Source organism: Quercus lobata, chromosome 1 (assembly GCF_001633185.2).
Source record: "Quercus lobata isolate SW786 chromosome 1, ValleyOak3.0 Primary Assembly, whole genome shotgun sequence".
NCBI lineage: Eukaryota > Viridiplantae > Streptophyta > Magnoliopsida > Fagales > Fagaceae > Quercus > Quercus lobata.
Window position 1 is genome coordinate 3,019,982 of NC_044904.1, and position 16,526 is coordinate 3,036,507.

The following is a 16,526-nucleotide window of genomic DNA, read 5'->3' on the forward strand; positions in this document are numbered from 1 at the left end:
CTTAGATCCCCATTTGAACGCCAAGCATTCCAATACCCATTTAAAGTTCGAAGAAGAAAGAGCCAATTCCAATATGGAACCATTATTTGTGAAAAGATGAAATCATATATTATTAAGTAATTAAAAGAAATATAAAACGATAAAATTTTATAGGAGAAGATTTTAAATAAATAAAAAATTCAGAGTAAAATCAGATTGTTATGTTATTTTTATTGAACTATGATTGTGGAACTACAACACCTGCCCTTTTCTGGCCTCCCAGTTAAAATTTCACTTTTATATTTATTGAATTCTATTGTTAACTAATTTCTTAACTTTTCTCTAAAACTAACAAAAATTTCCTAAATTATCGCAATTTTTTAACATTTTATAGGAAAAAGTTCAACTCCACAGCCTAAAAGATATGTGGCCATGAAATAGGAATTAACCAGAACATAATTGACTAAGTAGTAGAGTCGTGGAAACACTTCTTTCTTCCATATTTTGGACCTTAAATCCATGGAACAATATTCTTACTACTGCTGAAACATGGAAGAATTGAAATCTTATATCAAAACATTATGTATGGATGATATATAAAATGCCTAAACAAGAATTTTTGAACAACAAATAACTTGAGCTAGTACTCACTACAAACAAATTCCATTAATGAAAGATGTAAGTCCATTGAAAAATAAAAAATACTCATGTCGAATGAAATGGTTGTTGCTAGTTTGGAGCTATCTTCCTTTAACCCACTATGTGGTGATTAGGGGTGACAATGTATGACATGACCCATGAATACAACAGGATTTTTTTGTGAATTAGTGTTTAGTGTCATTGGGTTCATGTCAAAATGGGTGGACATGCTTTAACACGATTAATAACTAGTCAATTTTGTGTTGACTTGCTTAACCTGCAATTACCTTGACATGACTCAATTAATATAAGTAAATGTCATTTTTATCTAACATAAATTTGAATTCTAAATATAATTGAGCACTTTAAAATTTTTTAATGGTTTATTGATAAATTATTCATTAAAAATCTTAAGTCCCTAAACCTTTATTTTTCTTAGATTATCTATTAAATGGGTTGTGTTTCACTAAATAGTGTTTGGATTGAGGGGTTTTGACACAACTATTAAGTATGACAATATATTAAATAAAGGTTTGGATTGAAGGGTGACAATGTATGACATGACCCATGAATACAACAGGATTTTTTTGTGAATTAGTGTTTAGTGTCATTGGGTTCATGTCAAAATGGGTGGACATGCTTTAACACGATTAATAACTAGTCAATTTTGTGTTGACTTGCTTAACCTGCAATTACCCTGACATGACTCAATTAATATAAGTAAATGTCATTTTTATCTAACATAAATTTGAACTCTAAATAGAACTGAGTACTTTAAAATTTTTTAATGGTTTATTGATAAATTATTCATTAAAAATCTTAAGTCCCTAAACCTTTATTTTTCTTAGATTATCTATTAAATGGGTTGTGTTTCACTAAATAGTGTTTGGATTGAGGGGTTTTGACACAACTATTAAATGAGTTAGGTTAGAGTTAAACAATGTATTTAATTACCCTTACCTTGACACCACATGTTCACAACCTCCTAACACAAATTGCCACCCTTATAGGTGATTGAATAGATCATTCATGTGTAATTTTGTTTATGTGACTTTTTTAATGAGTCATGTGACTTGTTTATATAATACACATGGATGACACATTATTAAAAAAATATTAAATTAGAGATTGTGGTGGGCTATAATATTGGAATATTGTAAATTTTTTTTTTTTTTGTGGTAGAAGTAAAATTATTGTGACTCGTTGCTAGGTAATGGGTTGGAATTGGATGATAATTTTTTGAGAGAAAAGCTAACAGATGCTCTAAAGATATTGGTTTAAGAATTACTCTTAAAAACTTTTTATGAAAAAAAAAAAAAAAAAAACTTTTATTTTTACCATTTTTTATATTTTTCATATAAATAGTATTAAAATTTTCCTAAAATAGTCTATTAACATATTACTTAAAGGCACCTTGACGGACCCACCAGATTGGAGCTAGTCCTTTATTTATTTTTTGAATAAAAGACTTTATTGACAAATAAAGAAAACTACACAAAGACTGGAGCTGGTCTTTGTTCCCAGTGGTATTTCCACGGACGGATATATACCATACATGGCCCTGGAAATATCAAAAAGTCCAGGACTCTCTCCTTCTCTGTTTTTTCCTTGGACCTCTCATATTCCACGTTTGAGCTACAGAGGCGGCTAAGAGACAGAGAGAGACATGGAAGAGAGTTTATTAGCAAAAGGGATCAAAGAAGAGAAAAGAAAGCCAGAAACTCCATCTCTAACATGGGTTACTTTCACTGGGGAGCTCAAGAGGTTGGGATTCTTGGCTGGTCCTATGGTGGTCGTGACTCTATCACAGTACTTGTTGCAGGTCATTTCATTAATGATGGTGGGTCACCTGGGTGAACTTGCTCTCTCTAGCGCTGCTATAGCCATCTCTCTTTCTGCAGTCACTGGCTTCAGTCTTCTTGTAAGTCTTTGTTGTTATCTACTTAGCTTTTATTTGCTTATATACATGTTTTTCTTTCCTTATATACATTTTTAAAGTCTCACTTTTTAACCAACTTTTAGTAAATAAATAATAACCAAAAAAAAAATCCAATGCAACATTTAGTTTGTTTTCTTTCATGCATACTTTGGATTAATTCTTGTTCAAATTTTTTTTTCTATAATATTAGTGCAAGATATTTTTAAGCTCACCTTGGAAAAACATGAAACTTGTTTCTTTGAGTTTTTGTGATTACCCTTGTGACAAGATTCTTGGTTCATTTTATGTGATTTGAACTCACTGCAATTTGAGTTTTTGTGATTACCTCTTCAGGGCAAGGCAGGTCATGCTGGGTGGGAAATTAATTACTTTTCAACTTAACCAGGACTAGGGGTAATTGGAGATGTCAGATGAGGGAATGGTGACTTGGGTAGCCTTATAATGTTTTATCTTTGGGTACCAGATTCATAACAGTTTAGTAAACTAAACCACTTCCATGTTTTGTTAATGAATCACTAAACATGTCTATAAGTTTCATTTTGTTCTTTCAATATTTGTGTGATTTATGTAATGATCAGCTTCTCGTCATAATGGATTGGACTAACATTGCTCAACTTGTGATTTGGATAACATTTATGAATACTAGTGCAGAAAAGCATTTGTCATGATTTGGATTAAATTTAATAATTAGTCTCACTGAATGGCAGTGACACACTGTCAAAACAAAAAAAGAAAAAAAATCAAATGGCAGTCACATGTATGAGTTTCAATAAGCCAGAGCTACTAGAAGATATGGGTGAAGTCATGCACTTAACAAAAATATATATTGGATGATTTAAATGTTCTAAAGGCCAAAAAAATTAAATTTGTGGACCTAGTTACTGAGATGAAAGACTTTGAACATATCTATTTCAAATAACTAACTGGATTTTCTATTTTGTATGTGGTAAACAGTTAGGAATGGCCAGTGCGCTAGAAACTCTATGTGGGCAAGCTTATGGTGCTCAGCAATATCAAAAAATTGGAATTCAAACTTACACTGCTATATTTTCTCTAAACCTTGTCTGTCTTCCTCTGTCTGTGCTATGGATGAACATGGGAAGGTTACTAAGTTTGATAGGCCAAGACCCTCTAATTTCACATGAAGCTGGGAAATTCACAATGTGGCTTGTTCCTGCACTCTTTGCTTATGCGACACTTCAACCACTCATTAGATACCTTCAGACACAAAGTCTAGTCAAGCCAATGCTTATAAGCTCTTTTGTAATTCTATGTTTTCACATACCACTATGTTGGGTTTTAGTATTCAAGTCTGGACTGGGAAACCTTGGAGCAGCTTTAGCTATGGGAATTTCATATTGGTTAAATGTGATTTTGCTTGGATTATATGCTAAGTACTCTTCTGCCTGCAAAAAAACCCTTGTTCCAATTTCTAAGGAGCTGTTCCAAGGAATTGGGGAGTTTTTCCGCTTTGCTATCCCTTCTGCTATAATGGTTTGGTAATTGTTTTCATTTACTCCAGTTGTAAAGAAAAGAGGTTGTATGTTCATCTTTAATTTTTTTTTTTTTTTTGGATGATTGCAGCCTCGAGTGGTGGTCTTTTGAGCTTCTTATACTGTTGTCTGGTCTTTTACCTAATCCGCAACTTGAAACTTCAGTTCTTTCTGTGTGGTAAGTTTTCTTGTAGAATTTCACAACAAGAACACTATGGATCTTCTACAAATTAATGAGATTTTCCATTCCTAAAAAAAATCTGATTGTTCTATTTTATTGTCAACTTTTTTTGCAGTCTCAATACGATTGCAACACTCTATTCAATACCGTATGGACTCGGTGCTGCAGCAAGGTTTGATAAATGAAAACTATGTATACATATATTCAAAGACACCTATATATTATGAATATTACTAGTGTTTATAACGGTTGAAATTGCATGTCTCTAATAATGTATGCTAATTTCTTTTTGTTTAGTACTAGAATTTCAAATGAATTAGGAGCAGGAAACCCACAAGCTGCTCGTGTGGCTGTCTTTGCTGTATTGTTTCTTGCAATCACAGAGACAAGTATAATAAGCACAATCCTTCTTGCAAGCCGGAGTGTTTTTGGTTACACTTTTAGCAACGAGAAGGAAGTTGTGGACTATGTGACAACCATGGCTCCCCTGCTTTCTCTGTCAATTATACTGGACAGCTTACAAGGGGTACTCTCAGGTCAAAATTTTCTCTCTTTTGCCAATGAGTGTTGTCTGCTAAAAATGTAAGTTTTTGCTGAGTTCTATCTGGTGTTTGTTAACTCAGGTGTTGCTAGAGGATGTGGGTGGCAACATATAGGAGCTTATGTCAACTTGGGGGCGTTCTATCTTTGTGGGATTCCAGTTGCTGCGGTTCTGGGTTTCATGACAAATTTAAGAGGAAGGGGCCTATGGATTGGAATACAAACTGGTGCTTTTGTTCAGACAGTTATGCTCTCTATTATAACAAGTTGCATAAATTGGGAAAAACAGGTCTATCCTCTACTCTTATGTCTTGATGCTTTTGATCTTAGCCTAGCGTATGTTTCCCATTTGCTCTACTTGGTTGCCAAGAAATTGGAAGAAGGAAAAGAGAAAAAAAATTTAGATTGTTCAATGAGTTAGAATTTTTAATGCAACTCCACCATGGATTTATTAAAATAGTAATCATTCATGATTAAATGAATGGTTATGATTTTGTTATGTCATTAGGTCATCATCATTTAAATAAAAATAATGAAGCAAAATCTAAACTATTTATCAAAGAAAGAATGATTTGAATTTTAAGAACACTATAGTGGAGTTATCTTAGGAACTCTTGAGGTTTCTAATAACCTTGATGGCCCTAAATGGTTATCAAATTCCCAAAGTCATTCCTTTTCTTCCATCTCTTGGTAGGATTGGATATGATGCCTCTATTTCGCAATTAGGCAGAGCACTTCTCCAAATAAATGGGATGAAGGACAATATCACTCTGAACCTCATAATGATAGTCAATCACAATCACAATGTTTTAGAGTGTCGAATTCTTTAAGATTTTTTATCAGTTCTACCCGTAGTGTTCCTTATTAAGGGGTTATTTCTGTTGTGTTTCTTGATATTTCAGTCAAGCAATGCAAGGGAGAGGATATTTGAGGGGAAACTTCCACAAGATAATAATGAGAATGAGCAGAGAATTTTGGTGAGATAAATAATGTTATTATTACTGTTGTAACTTGTAAGGAATAAGGAGGAACATTGATTATATGAACTAGTCGCTAATCCGTGCAATGTATGGAAAAACTATTGATTATGAAAAAAAATCCAATAATGAATGAAGAATTTAAGCTATTACTTTTTCTTTTCTTTTCTTTTCTTTTTTTAAAAAAAAACAATGAATGAAAAGTTTAAGCTATCACCTATACAAAATTTTTTGTGCATTTCAGTTAGACTTTAGACAATAATAATTTGGTTATTACTTCTACTATCTTTGGGCTGAAATAAGTTTTTTTTTTTTTTTTTTTCTCTAAATTGAAATAAATGTCATCTCATTTTTTGTTTAACTCTTCTCATTCCTCTTCTAAGACTACTCAAGCGTCTGCAAATCTATAACACTCCTCCTTCGTCTCATCTTCTTCGCTCAAATTTTTTTTTTTTTTTTTTTTTAAATCGGTTTTCTTTTCTAACGTCCGCACCATCAAATCCAAAAGAAGCTACTCAATGAAAACATGTTCTCCATTTAGCTCAAAAATTCATATCTGTTCGGGAAGGCGAAATTTTAACCGGAACTAATGGAGTCAATACCATACCAGAAACCGTTTCGGTTTAACTATGAAAACGATATATTTCGATATTAGTTAATACCGGTGTATTGTTTCGAGATTTCCACTAATATAATAATAATAATAATAATCATTTTTATTAACATTTAAAACAAATAAATTTAATAGTCTTTAAATAATTTTTGGGTCAATCTTTACAATTATGTTGTAGTATTGGTTAATACCATAAACATCTTCATTAACTCAATGCCAATCCCTTTTTATTATAAAAAAATAAAAATAAAAGCCCAATCCCTTTTTCCAATTTATTTTTTTCTATTTTATTTTTCCTCTGCCGTCTTATCTAGTCAACTTTATCTTTTTTCTTTATGAGAAATAATATCTTCACAACATTTTTATAACAAATTTTAAGTGGCAGGTTGTTATAGGTTGTTATTGTTGTATTAAAAAAGTAATCTCAGTGCTAAATTCAAATTTGAACCAATAACAACTAACCACCTATGATTTTTTCTGAAAATATTGTTAAAAATGTTATAGACATAGCACTTCTCTTTGTTTATTTACTTACTTTTTATTACTATCTCATTTCTCTTTAATTCCCATCCACACATTTTCAAATTGAATCTTATCTTAAGATCTACTACACTTACCTATCTGCCTTAACATGAGCAAATTTTCAAAATTGCCGGCAAACCAGCATTCCAATTACTTCTCTTTGGATATGAGTTATTCATAACCAATCTTTGTCATTGAGCTTCCAACAAACTTCAATTGGCCTCTATTATTTTGGAGTTTTTTCAAATTTATCAATGGTTGTTTAAGAGTCAACCTCTAGCAGAATTATCCGAATAACAGTGAAGCCTTGAGTTTTGACGTGAATAACAACAACGTTCAACTCCCACATTTAAAGCCATCATTTTTTTTTCCTTGCTATGTTGTAATCTTTCATCTTTGACCTCATAATTATATTGCTGACATTATATTAGAGTTATTATGAATATGTTATGGACAAATCAGGCCACACCTCTTCTCAAAAAAAAAAAAATAAATAAAAAACCATTATTGGGCCAATAATAATAAAATTGGAACCTGACCTCTTTTTTTTTTTCTTTTTTTGAGGAAGGGAACCCGACCTGTTAATCCGTCCAAATCTGCATAAAATAAAAAGAAAGGTGAATTTATTGGACCAACTGTAGAGTGTAGACTATAAAAATTAATTACTAGACTATAAACTTAAGGATTTATGTATTATTTTAAATTATTAAGTGTTTTATTTTTTTCCTTTATTATATACAGATAAAAAAATGTTGGAAAGTGTGTTAATTTTTATTTATTTTTGTTCTTGAAGAAAAATATGGGTAACATTAGATTGACCCGTCAAAGCCCAAGTAAAGGTCATAGAAATAATAACCCATTTTGGTTTAATAAGTTTTTAACCTTTACTCAATCAAATTAAACTCAAACTCAAACTCGTCGGATCCAAACTATTTTCCAAAGCTACAACAATCAAGCAAGATTAGTTTATCCACTTTGCAGTATATTTAGCTCATGTTCATTGCACAAGCAAGATGAATTTCCCGCCTAAACAAATGTACTATCGATTTCAGTCTGCTCAGCTTGGTATCAAAGTCAAACTCAAATTGTACTGTAGCTGTAACCCTTTTGTTTGGTATGAATTTTGGGGGGGATTCTTGTAGTAGGATGCATGAACGCCTTATTCTGATCCCAATGACAAAAAAATTATTAAGTGTACCAAAAATATAGTGATATGATACTCTCAACTCTTAAATAATAGCGGATCCCACAAACTCAAATACTTGCAAGTTCATCAATTATTGTTCTTTATGTTCAATTTATAACCATTATTGGTTTTCATCTATCCTAATAAATGGTACAAGGACAATGTTGTCACTGAGATGGAAAGAGATGAATCCCATGGTTCAAATACGACAACATGATATGACAACATGATTGTAACAGAATATGTACAGAACCTGTTATGGCAGTGTAGTTCTGTTTATATCAAATTCCCTATTATCAATATATTATGACAACATGAGTCATGAGATTTTAAATATTTACAGTCATAAAACTCATGTAATACCTATATAAGATAGACCTTCTACTGGGTTGCCTTGATATTGCAAGCAAGGCAAGATAGAGGATTGTTAAAGATCTTCAACAAATGGATTAATGTGAGCAAGCAGAGGATTTTGACGAATTGATTTTCATATATTTATTACATAAGTTGTAATAGAAGAAATTAGAAAAAGAAAAAAAAAATGTTGTAATAGAAGTCCAATGGTCTTTTTTAAATATATCAATGTAGAAATCATGAATTTAGGAATTCTTCTATCATTTTTTTGAGAATTTCAACCTATGACATCTACTCTTTATCATTAGACCAAGACACCAATCTTTTATCATTTGATTAAAAAAGGAAGATTCATTTTTGTAACAATCTAAGGAAAATCGTTAGTCATATTTGCATTATATCTCAAAAGGAGTAGTTACAATTAAGGCTCTTTATAGTTATTAATAAAGTCCAGATCTATCTAGTAAATACTTGATATGAGACTTATCACTCATCCACACACATCACACAATCAATCAAACTGGGACATCACAATTTTCCTTTTTTTTTTTTATGCTACAATAAAGAAAGGAATAAAAATAAAAAAAGTTTCTGAACTAATGGTATTCCTTCAAAAAAAAAAAAATCTTCCATTATTTTGGCAGTAAGCTTCCACAAGGACCACAACTGTGTATTTGATTTGTTACATGTGACTTCCGTTTTTTTAACGTTATATATATATATATATATATATATATATTGAAAGTTAAATCAACCTCCATTGATATTTTATGAAATGGCATTTCCCTCCACCAAGCATTTCAAGAAATGATACTCCCCCCAAATATTTCAAGAAACGATAGTCCCACTTTTATAAATGTAACCTATAAATTGCAATCCATTTCACATCAACACTGCATCTCCATCCCTTCAATTAGAATATTATGTTATGATAGGAAAGTCAGGACTTACCATTTTTTTTGGTGCATATTTCATAAAATGACATCTCTCTCCAAACGTTCAAAGAAATGACATTTCCATTGTTGAGGTTTTATAAATACAACAAATAAGTTCGTTTCCCCTCAAATTATTACTTTTCCAACAAGATATTCTATTACATGGGACTTGGGAGTTGGGACTGTCATGCGAAAGGGAATGAACTTATCTATTCCGTTTATGAAATTGGGATTTTCATCTCTTCAAATATGTTTGGCTCAAATGGTACTCAAAACTCATCAGATTCAACCCATTTGCCAAGGCAGCAACAAGAAGCAAGCAAGATTAGTTTATCCATAATTAAATGCAGTATATTTAGGTCATTGTTCAATGCACAAGCAAGATCAATTTTCAGCCTAAACAGATGGAGTTATCTATTCGATTTATGAAAATGGGATTGTCATCTCTTCAAATGTTTGGCTCGAGTGGTACTTTTCCTGGTTCGAACTCTTGGGATGCTTAATGCTTGTCCTCCCACTGGTCATATAAACTAAATTGTACACTCTCACTGAAACTAGTAAGACAACTTATAGAAAATATATAATCTATGGCCCTTCTTCTGCACCATGCAGACAAAATTGTCTGTTCTGTAAATTATTGGGTAGGTCGATGTCCTGTCATAGACGGATAAAATATGTAGTACTAGTACTAGCTAGTAAACTAGTAACATGCTAGTGCCTTTAGTCTTTTTTTTTTGTTGTTGATAAAAGTACCTTTAGACTTTAGTGCTATTAACATGCCAATATTATATGATTGCCCTCTAGAAAAACTCTTTACGACTCTGTGATAATGAGTGCTGTCTTATGTCAATTAAAGTGCTTTCAGTTCAACAAAGTGCCAACTAGCAAATTAATATCCCCTCAAAAAAAAAAAAAAAAAAAAAAAAACCTAGCAAATTAATAGTAGGTTCCAATTAACCCAACCGGTAAAGTTTCTGATTTTTAAAAGATTTCGGCTCAATTTATGCCTACACCAAAACACCAAAGGCAAAAACTGATTGGTATTTTGGTCTGATCATAATAACGAGCACAATCATCTAAAGTGAACACCCTATATATGTTGAAACTCTATAATAAAAAAATAGCAAATTAGTAATGATTTTCTTGGTTATTGATAAGATATATCATATAGAGAGATGCTATGTCTATAATATTTCTACAACATTTTTACAACAAATCACATGTAGTTAGTTGTTATTGATTCAAATTTGAAACTAACACTAAGATTACTTTTTTGCCCTAACAATAACAACCAGTAACAATCTGTCACTTAGGATTTGTTGTAAAAATGTTGTAAAAATATTGTAGACTGTATAATTTCTCCAAAATGTGAGTATGAGGGAAACTGATCTGTGAGAGAGACACAAATCACAAAAGAGAGATGGAGAAGAGCTTGTTAACAAAAGAGAGAGAAGAGAAAAGAGAGGGTTGTTGTTTAAGCATAACAACATGGGGATGGGGTCATGGTGAGTTTGTTCAAGAGGCCAAAAGAATAGGGTACTTAGCAGGACCTATGGTGGCTGTCAATTTGTCACAGTATTTTCTGCAAATTATATCAATTATGATGGTTGGTCACCTTAGTCAGCTCTCTCTCTCTAGCACTGCCATTGCTATCTCTCTCGCTGCTGTCTCCGGCTTCAGTCCTCTTGTAAGTCCATTCATATATTTATATATAGTTTTACTTTTTATCTCAATCTATGACTTTTTTTTTTTTTTTTAAATTTACTTTCAGGGAATTTTTTAATTTATTTTTGGTTATAAGTTTTGGCCTAAGAAGATGGACAAGAGATATTTGAACCAATAGATACAATAGGATTTGAAACTGATTGTTCTTTACTATCTGGTTAAGCTACTAATTAGTTTTGGGGTAAGATTGATTTAAATCAAGATCTTTTATAGATAAAGTTTTCCTACAACTCCACTCGATATTTTTTTTTTATTGGATATGAAATTTGACAATTTTTCATTGGATCACATTTTCTTTTTTGTATCTCTCATGCTTAGAAAATTTTCAGAAGATCAAATATCAATAACTATGTTATCAATTAAATGTTTAAATTTTAAGTTTTTGTAGTCTAAAATTATGCATAAAAACTAAGTTTATGGTTCGAATAATAAATAATACCTGATTGGCACGAAATTTGACTGTGGGGACAATTTTTGCCTAGACCAAGTGTTGCACTTGTAGTCATTTTTGGCTTGGAGAATCCCACATTGGAAGGAAAGCCTTCCTCTTCATGCCATATAAGGGATGACCAATAACCAAACTAGTGGTACTCTATCATCATTGGTCATCCCTTATATGGCATGAAGAGGAAGGCTTTCCTTCCAATGTGGGACTCTCCAAGCTAAAAATGACTACAAGTGCAACACTTGGTCTAGGTAAAAATTGTCCCCACAATAAAAGGATTAACCAAACTAGTAGTACTCTATCATCATTGGTCATCCCTTATATGGCATGAAGAGGAAGGCTTTCCTTCCAATGTGGGACTCTCCAAGCCAAAAATGACTACAAGTGCAACACTTGGTCTAGGCAAAAATTGTCCCCACAATAGTCATGTTAATGAGTTATAGCCAAACTTTATCTGTCTTTTATTCAATGATAAGACAGATTTTACTACCTTAGTTAATAAGATTTATCCTAGTGTAAGTGTCAAGTTTTGAAATTGCAAAATACTAATGATTAATGAAGCTATCAGGCTATTTTGTCTTGTAACTGATTTTTTTTTTTTTTTTTTTGAAGTTTTTTTATAAGAAATGAACTTTTGTAACCACTCACTTTTGTCTTGTGATTAATTATTGTATTGGTCTAGAATATGAAGATACTGAAACGACAATTACCATTATGAAATACAGATTCACTATTTTGTCCTATCATCATCAATATCTGTTGGAACAATCTGATTAAATTTTGGTCCCCTGAAACGTTCTCAGCCCTCTTTTTTAGCTTGTCTATGATTTTAGTCTGTCTCTTTGCATTTTATTCTACTTTGTTTGATCGTTGCGTACAAAGTAATCTGTTGGCCTCACGTATAAAATTTAAGATTTCAAGGAATTTTGAGGCTGAGATTGTTACAGCAATGAAAAACAACAAAACAAAACTTGTATTCTTACAATATGAACCTATTAAGAAGAGGCATATTCCATATCAGAGCAGGTACCAGATGGTCATGAGTTTTATCCAAGGAAAGAGACCACATCTGCACTATACTCAAAAGGATTAGGCTAGTACTCTAATCACACTGTCACACTTAGTAGTTGTTTACAAAGTTCAGATTGGACTTGGAATACACTTACAGTCTTACACACGTCACACTTAATCAATATGCAATCAATACGGGGCATCACAATAGGAGATGCTGCTATACCAAGAGGCCATTGGCATTAGAGATGGACGGTTGTACACATGCATTGAAAGAACTATCAGAATACATTATTATGAGCTGAACCATTGGCCAATCTTCAGAAGATATAATAGTCACACGTGCATGAGAGCATTCACACCCAGAATCACAACAATAACAGAAAATTGGGTTATTAAGTTGCTGCATTGAATTTGGAGTTAGCTGTCTATATTGATAACTAACAGAATTCTTGTAATTTTCATATGCTAAACAGTATGGATTGTCTACTGCACTGGAAACTCTATGTGGACAAGCATATGGAGCTCAGCAATATCAAAAACTAGCAAATCAAACGTATACAGCTATTTTCTCTATAATTTTGGTCTGTCTCCCTCTGTCTCTTGTTTGGATCTACATGGGAAAGTTGCTCGTTTTAATGGGTCAAGACCCTGCAATTTCATATGAAGCTGGCAAATTCATAATATGGCTCATTCCTGCACTCTTTGCTTATGGAACTCTTCAAGCCCTTGTTCGATATTTTCAGACACAAAGTTTAATCATTCCCTTGCTAGTAAGCTCTTGTGTTACTCTTTGTTTCCATATACCTCTGTGTTGGGTTTTAGTATACAAGTCTAGTCTAGGACATCTTGGAGCAGCATTAGCCATTGGTATGTCATATTGGTTGAATGTGATTTTACTTGGACTATACATGAAGTACACTAGTGCCAGTTCAAAAACCAGGGTCCCACTTTCTATGGAGATGTTCCGAGGAATTGGAGAATTCTTCCGTTTTGCAATTCCTTCTGCTGTAATGATTTGGTAAATTTTCTCCTCCCCTTTTTTACAGATGTAGTAGAGCACTTTTGTGTTTTTTACTAATGTTCTCTCATGTGATCTTTCATAGCCTTGAATGGTGGTCATTTGAGCTGCTTATCCTGCTGTCAGGGCTTCTACCAAATCCAACACTTGAAACTTCAGTCTTGTCTGTGTGGTATGTTTCTATTAGTCTTTCAAAAGTAGAATAACTTAATTCTCATCATTAATTGTAAATTATTGATGCAAAGAATATTACAGATTTTACTATATAAATGTTACAAACTAGTATGTCTATTTTTTAACACAAAAAAAAAAAAAAATATATATATATATATATATATATTCATTATGTTGTTGACATGGCACCAATCACTCATTAACACGTTAGTTTGTAAGCTTTTTTATATACATTGCAAGTTGTTGTTTGAAATTTAATTTTTCTCTATTTACACCCAAAAAAATCCATACAATAAAGAGATGAATTCATTAAATGGGATATAACTATCTTTCGACTTTTCTAAACAGTTTGTCAACCATCTCAACACTCTACATGATACCGGATGGAATTGCTGCTGCAGCAAGGTTGGAACTGATGCACATTCTTATATATAACTAGTTAACTACAGATATGACAATAGATATAGATATATGTACACATGTATAAATTATTGCAGCTCTTTACACATATTTTTTCCCTTTTCTGTTTTTGAGAATATAGCACTAGAGTTTCAAATGAATTAGGAGCTGGGAATCCACAAGGAGCACGTTCAGCTGTCACTGTAGTGATGTCTATTACGGTTGCACAGGCACTCATATTAAGCTTAGCCCTCTTTGCCAGCCGCGGTGTTTTTGGTTATGTTTTCAGCAATGACATGGAAGTAGTAGACTATGTCACAACCATGGCTCCTTTAGTATGTCTATCAGTTATACTGGACAATTTACATGGTGTTCTTTCAGGTTAATTGCTTTATTCACCTCTCTTGGTAACATGTAATTACATTTCAGTATATGGATTTATGAGCAGCTGAGATCAATCTAGTGTTTCTTCATATTTCAGGTATTGCTAGGGGATGTGGGTGGCAGGACTTAGGTGCTTATGTCAACCTCGGCGCGTACTATCTATGTGGACTTCCAGTTGCTGCCATATTGGGTTTTTGGCTACAGATGAGAGGACAGGGCCTTTGGATTGGTATACTGGTTGGTGCTTCTGTGCAGGCATTACTGCTCTCTGTCATAACAAGTTGTACAAACTGGGAAAAACAGGTCTACCCTCCACTTATAATTCCTTTTAGCCTTCAATTTTAGTGTAGTCTATTTTCTAATTTGTCCTCTTTCCTTGCATTTGACAATTTTGACATCTTAAAATATCAAGGTCTTTTAGATTTTGCAAAAATTATTGGCCTTTAACGAGTTATATTGATGTTGCAGGCAAGTAAGGCAAGGCAGAGAATGTTGGAGGGAAGATCTTCAGTGGAAAATAGATTAACATGACTGACTCTTGATCAACTATATTATCTTATTCCGAAGTTGTAAGAGAAATATAGTGCTTAACTAATAAGATTTGTAGATTTGTTGCCAGGCTACACTTAGTAATATGCATTGAGTGTTTTTTACAAAATAGAAGCAAAGAGAGCATGCCAACATTATTGTTTTTCCCTAGGCAGTGTGATAGCAAAAGAAGAGTTAAGGGTCTATTTAAGATCCGCTTATTTTGCTGAAACTGAAAACTTTTTGCTGAAAATACTGTATATAAAAGTAAAAATTAACTGAAATAGTACAGCGAAAATCATAAATAATACCAAAAAGTGTAGTTAAGGCCCATGAATAATAACAAAAATAAGTTAAATAATAAAATAAGTTGGCAAAAATTATTTTTGCCAAACAAGCACTTATTGTACAACTAGACCTCTTATTGTACAACTAGACCCAGAGATCTATATTCCACCGGAACATAGAATAGAAAAGATTTTTTTTGGAAGAACAAGAAAAAAAAGACTGAAATATTGATAGTGAACTTATTTTGTATTACAACTTTGGTTTTTTTTTTTTTTTTTGGGCAAGTGCTTCGGGGGGCAGTTTAAAGGCAAAAAAAATTCTCATTTCCAAACAAGAATATTTCTAAATAGATCCTAATTAATAGCCTTCCATATAAGAAATCTAATTTGACTAAAAAAACTATTAAAAACTTAAAACAAGGGTATAAAAAACTATTAAAAACTCAAAACAACGGTATAAAATCTATTCTAGAAAATTCTGAAAATGACAGCAATGACAAAAAATATTTTCCATAAATTTCTGCAACTTTATCTCATGCCAAGCTATATAAAGAAAGTTAAGAAATGGTTTTCCTTCTAATCATTTTTTTTTTTCTTTTTCATATTACCAAATATAGGAAAATATGAAAAACTATTTTCACAAAAGTTTTTCCACCAAGCGTAACTTCATTTCCAATCAAGAATATTTTATATTTCTTAATAGATCCTAATAGTAGCCTTCCGTATAAGAATTCTAATTTGAAAATTACTATATATTCCTCCAGTGACCTTGGACGACATTTTACATCATACTCCTTCATTTGTAAAGAACTCATACTCGAGTTAACATTCTAGAATTGATATCTTCTATACTAAGAGAACAAATATCTTCTTACCAAAAAAGAGAACAAATATCTTTATACTCCAATCCCATTTGCCTTCTTTTTCATACTTGCAATCCATTAAGTGAACTAACAAAGCAAATTTATATTCTTTTTCAATAGTTTCGAGGCAATTGAAAAAATCAATGTATTGTATTGTATTGTTTATCAAAAAATAAAAATAAAAAATAAAAGTATTGTATTACTTTGTTGTTCACAACAATTTGATTATCGGCTTATTGGTCATGGTTGTACTAATTAATTTGATTTCAAATTGATCTTCTTCAATTGTCTCCACATTCTTGAGCCAGGATCTTTTCCATAATAGGACTTT

The 16,526-nt window shown here is 32.1% G+C and overlaps 2 protein-coding genes across 2 annotated transcripts; both read left to right on the forward strand.

Annotated features, from left to right (window-relative positions):
• Nucleotides 1–2,092: 2,092 nt before the first annotated feature.
• Nucleotides 2,093–5,905, forward strand: LOC115974658 (protein DETOXIFICATION 12-like). The gene is made up of 7 exons (XM_031095113.1): nt 2,093–2,539; nt 3,512–4,056; nt 4,142–4,228; nt 4,347–4,403; nt 4,529–4,767; nt 4,855–5,060; nt 5,674–5,905. Exons 1-7 carry the CDS (start codon nt 2,285–2,287, stop codon nt 5,755–5,757), a joined length of 1,473 nt encoding a protein of 490 aa, XP_030950973.1. The 5' UTR covers nt 2,093–2,284; the 3' UTR covers nt 5,758–5,905.
• Nucleotides 5,906–10,742: 4,837 nt separating this feature from the next.
• Nucleotides 10,743–15,189, forward strand: LOC115995227 (protein DETOXIFICATION 14-like). Its single transcript, XM_031066859.1, has 7 exons — nt 10,743–11,045; nt 13,016–13,560; nt 13,646–13,732; nt 14,083–14,139; nt 14,276–14,514; nt 14,615–14,820; nt 14,986–15,189. Exons 1-7 carry the CDS (start codon nt 10,779–10,781, stop codon nt 15,046–15,048), a joined length of 1,464 nt encoding a protein of 487 aa, XP_030922719.1. The 5' UTR covers nt 10,743–10,778; the 3' UTR covers nt 15,049–15,189.
• Nucleotides 15,190–16,526: the final 1,337 nt, after the last annotated feature.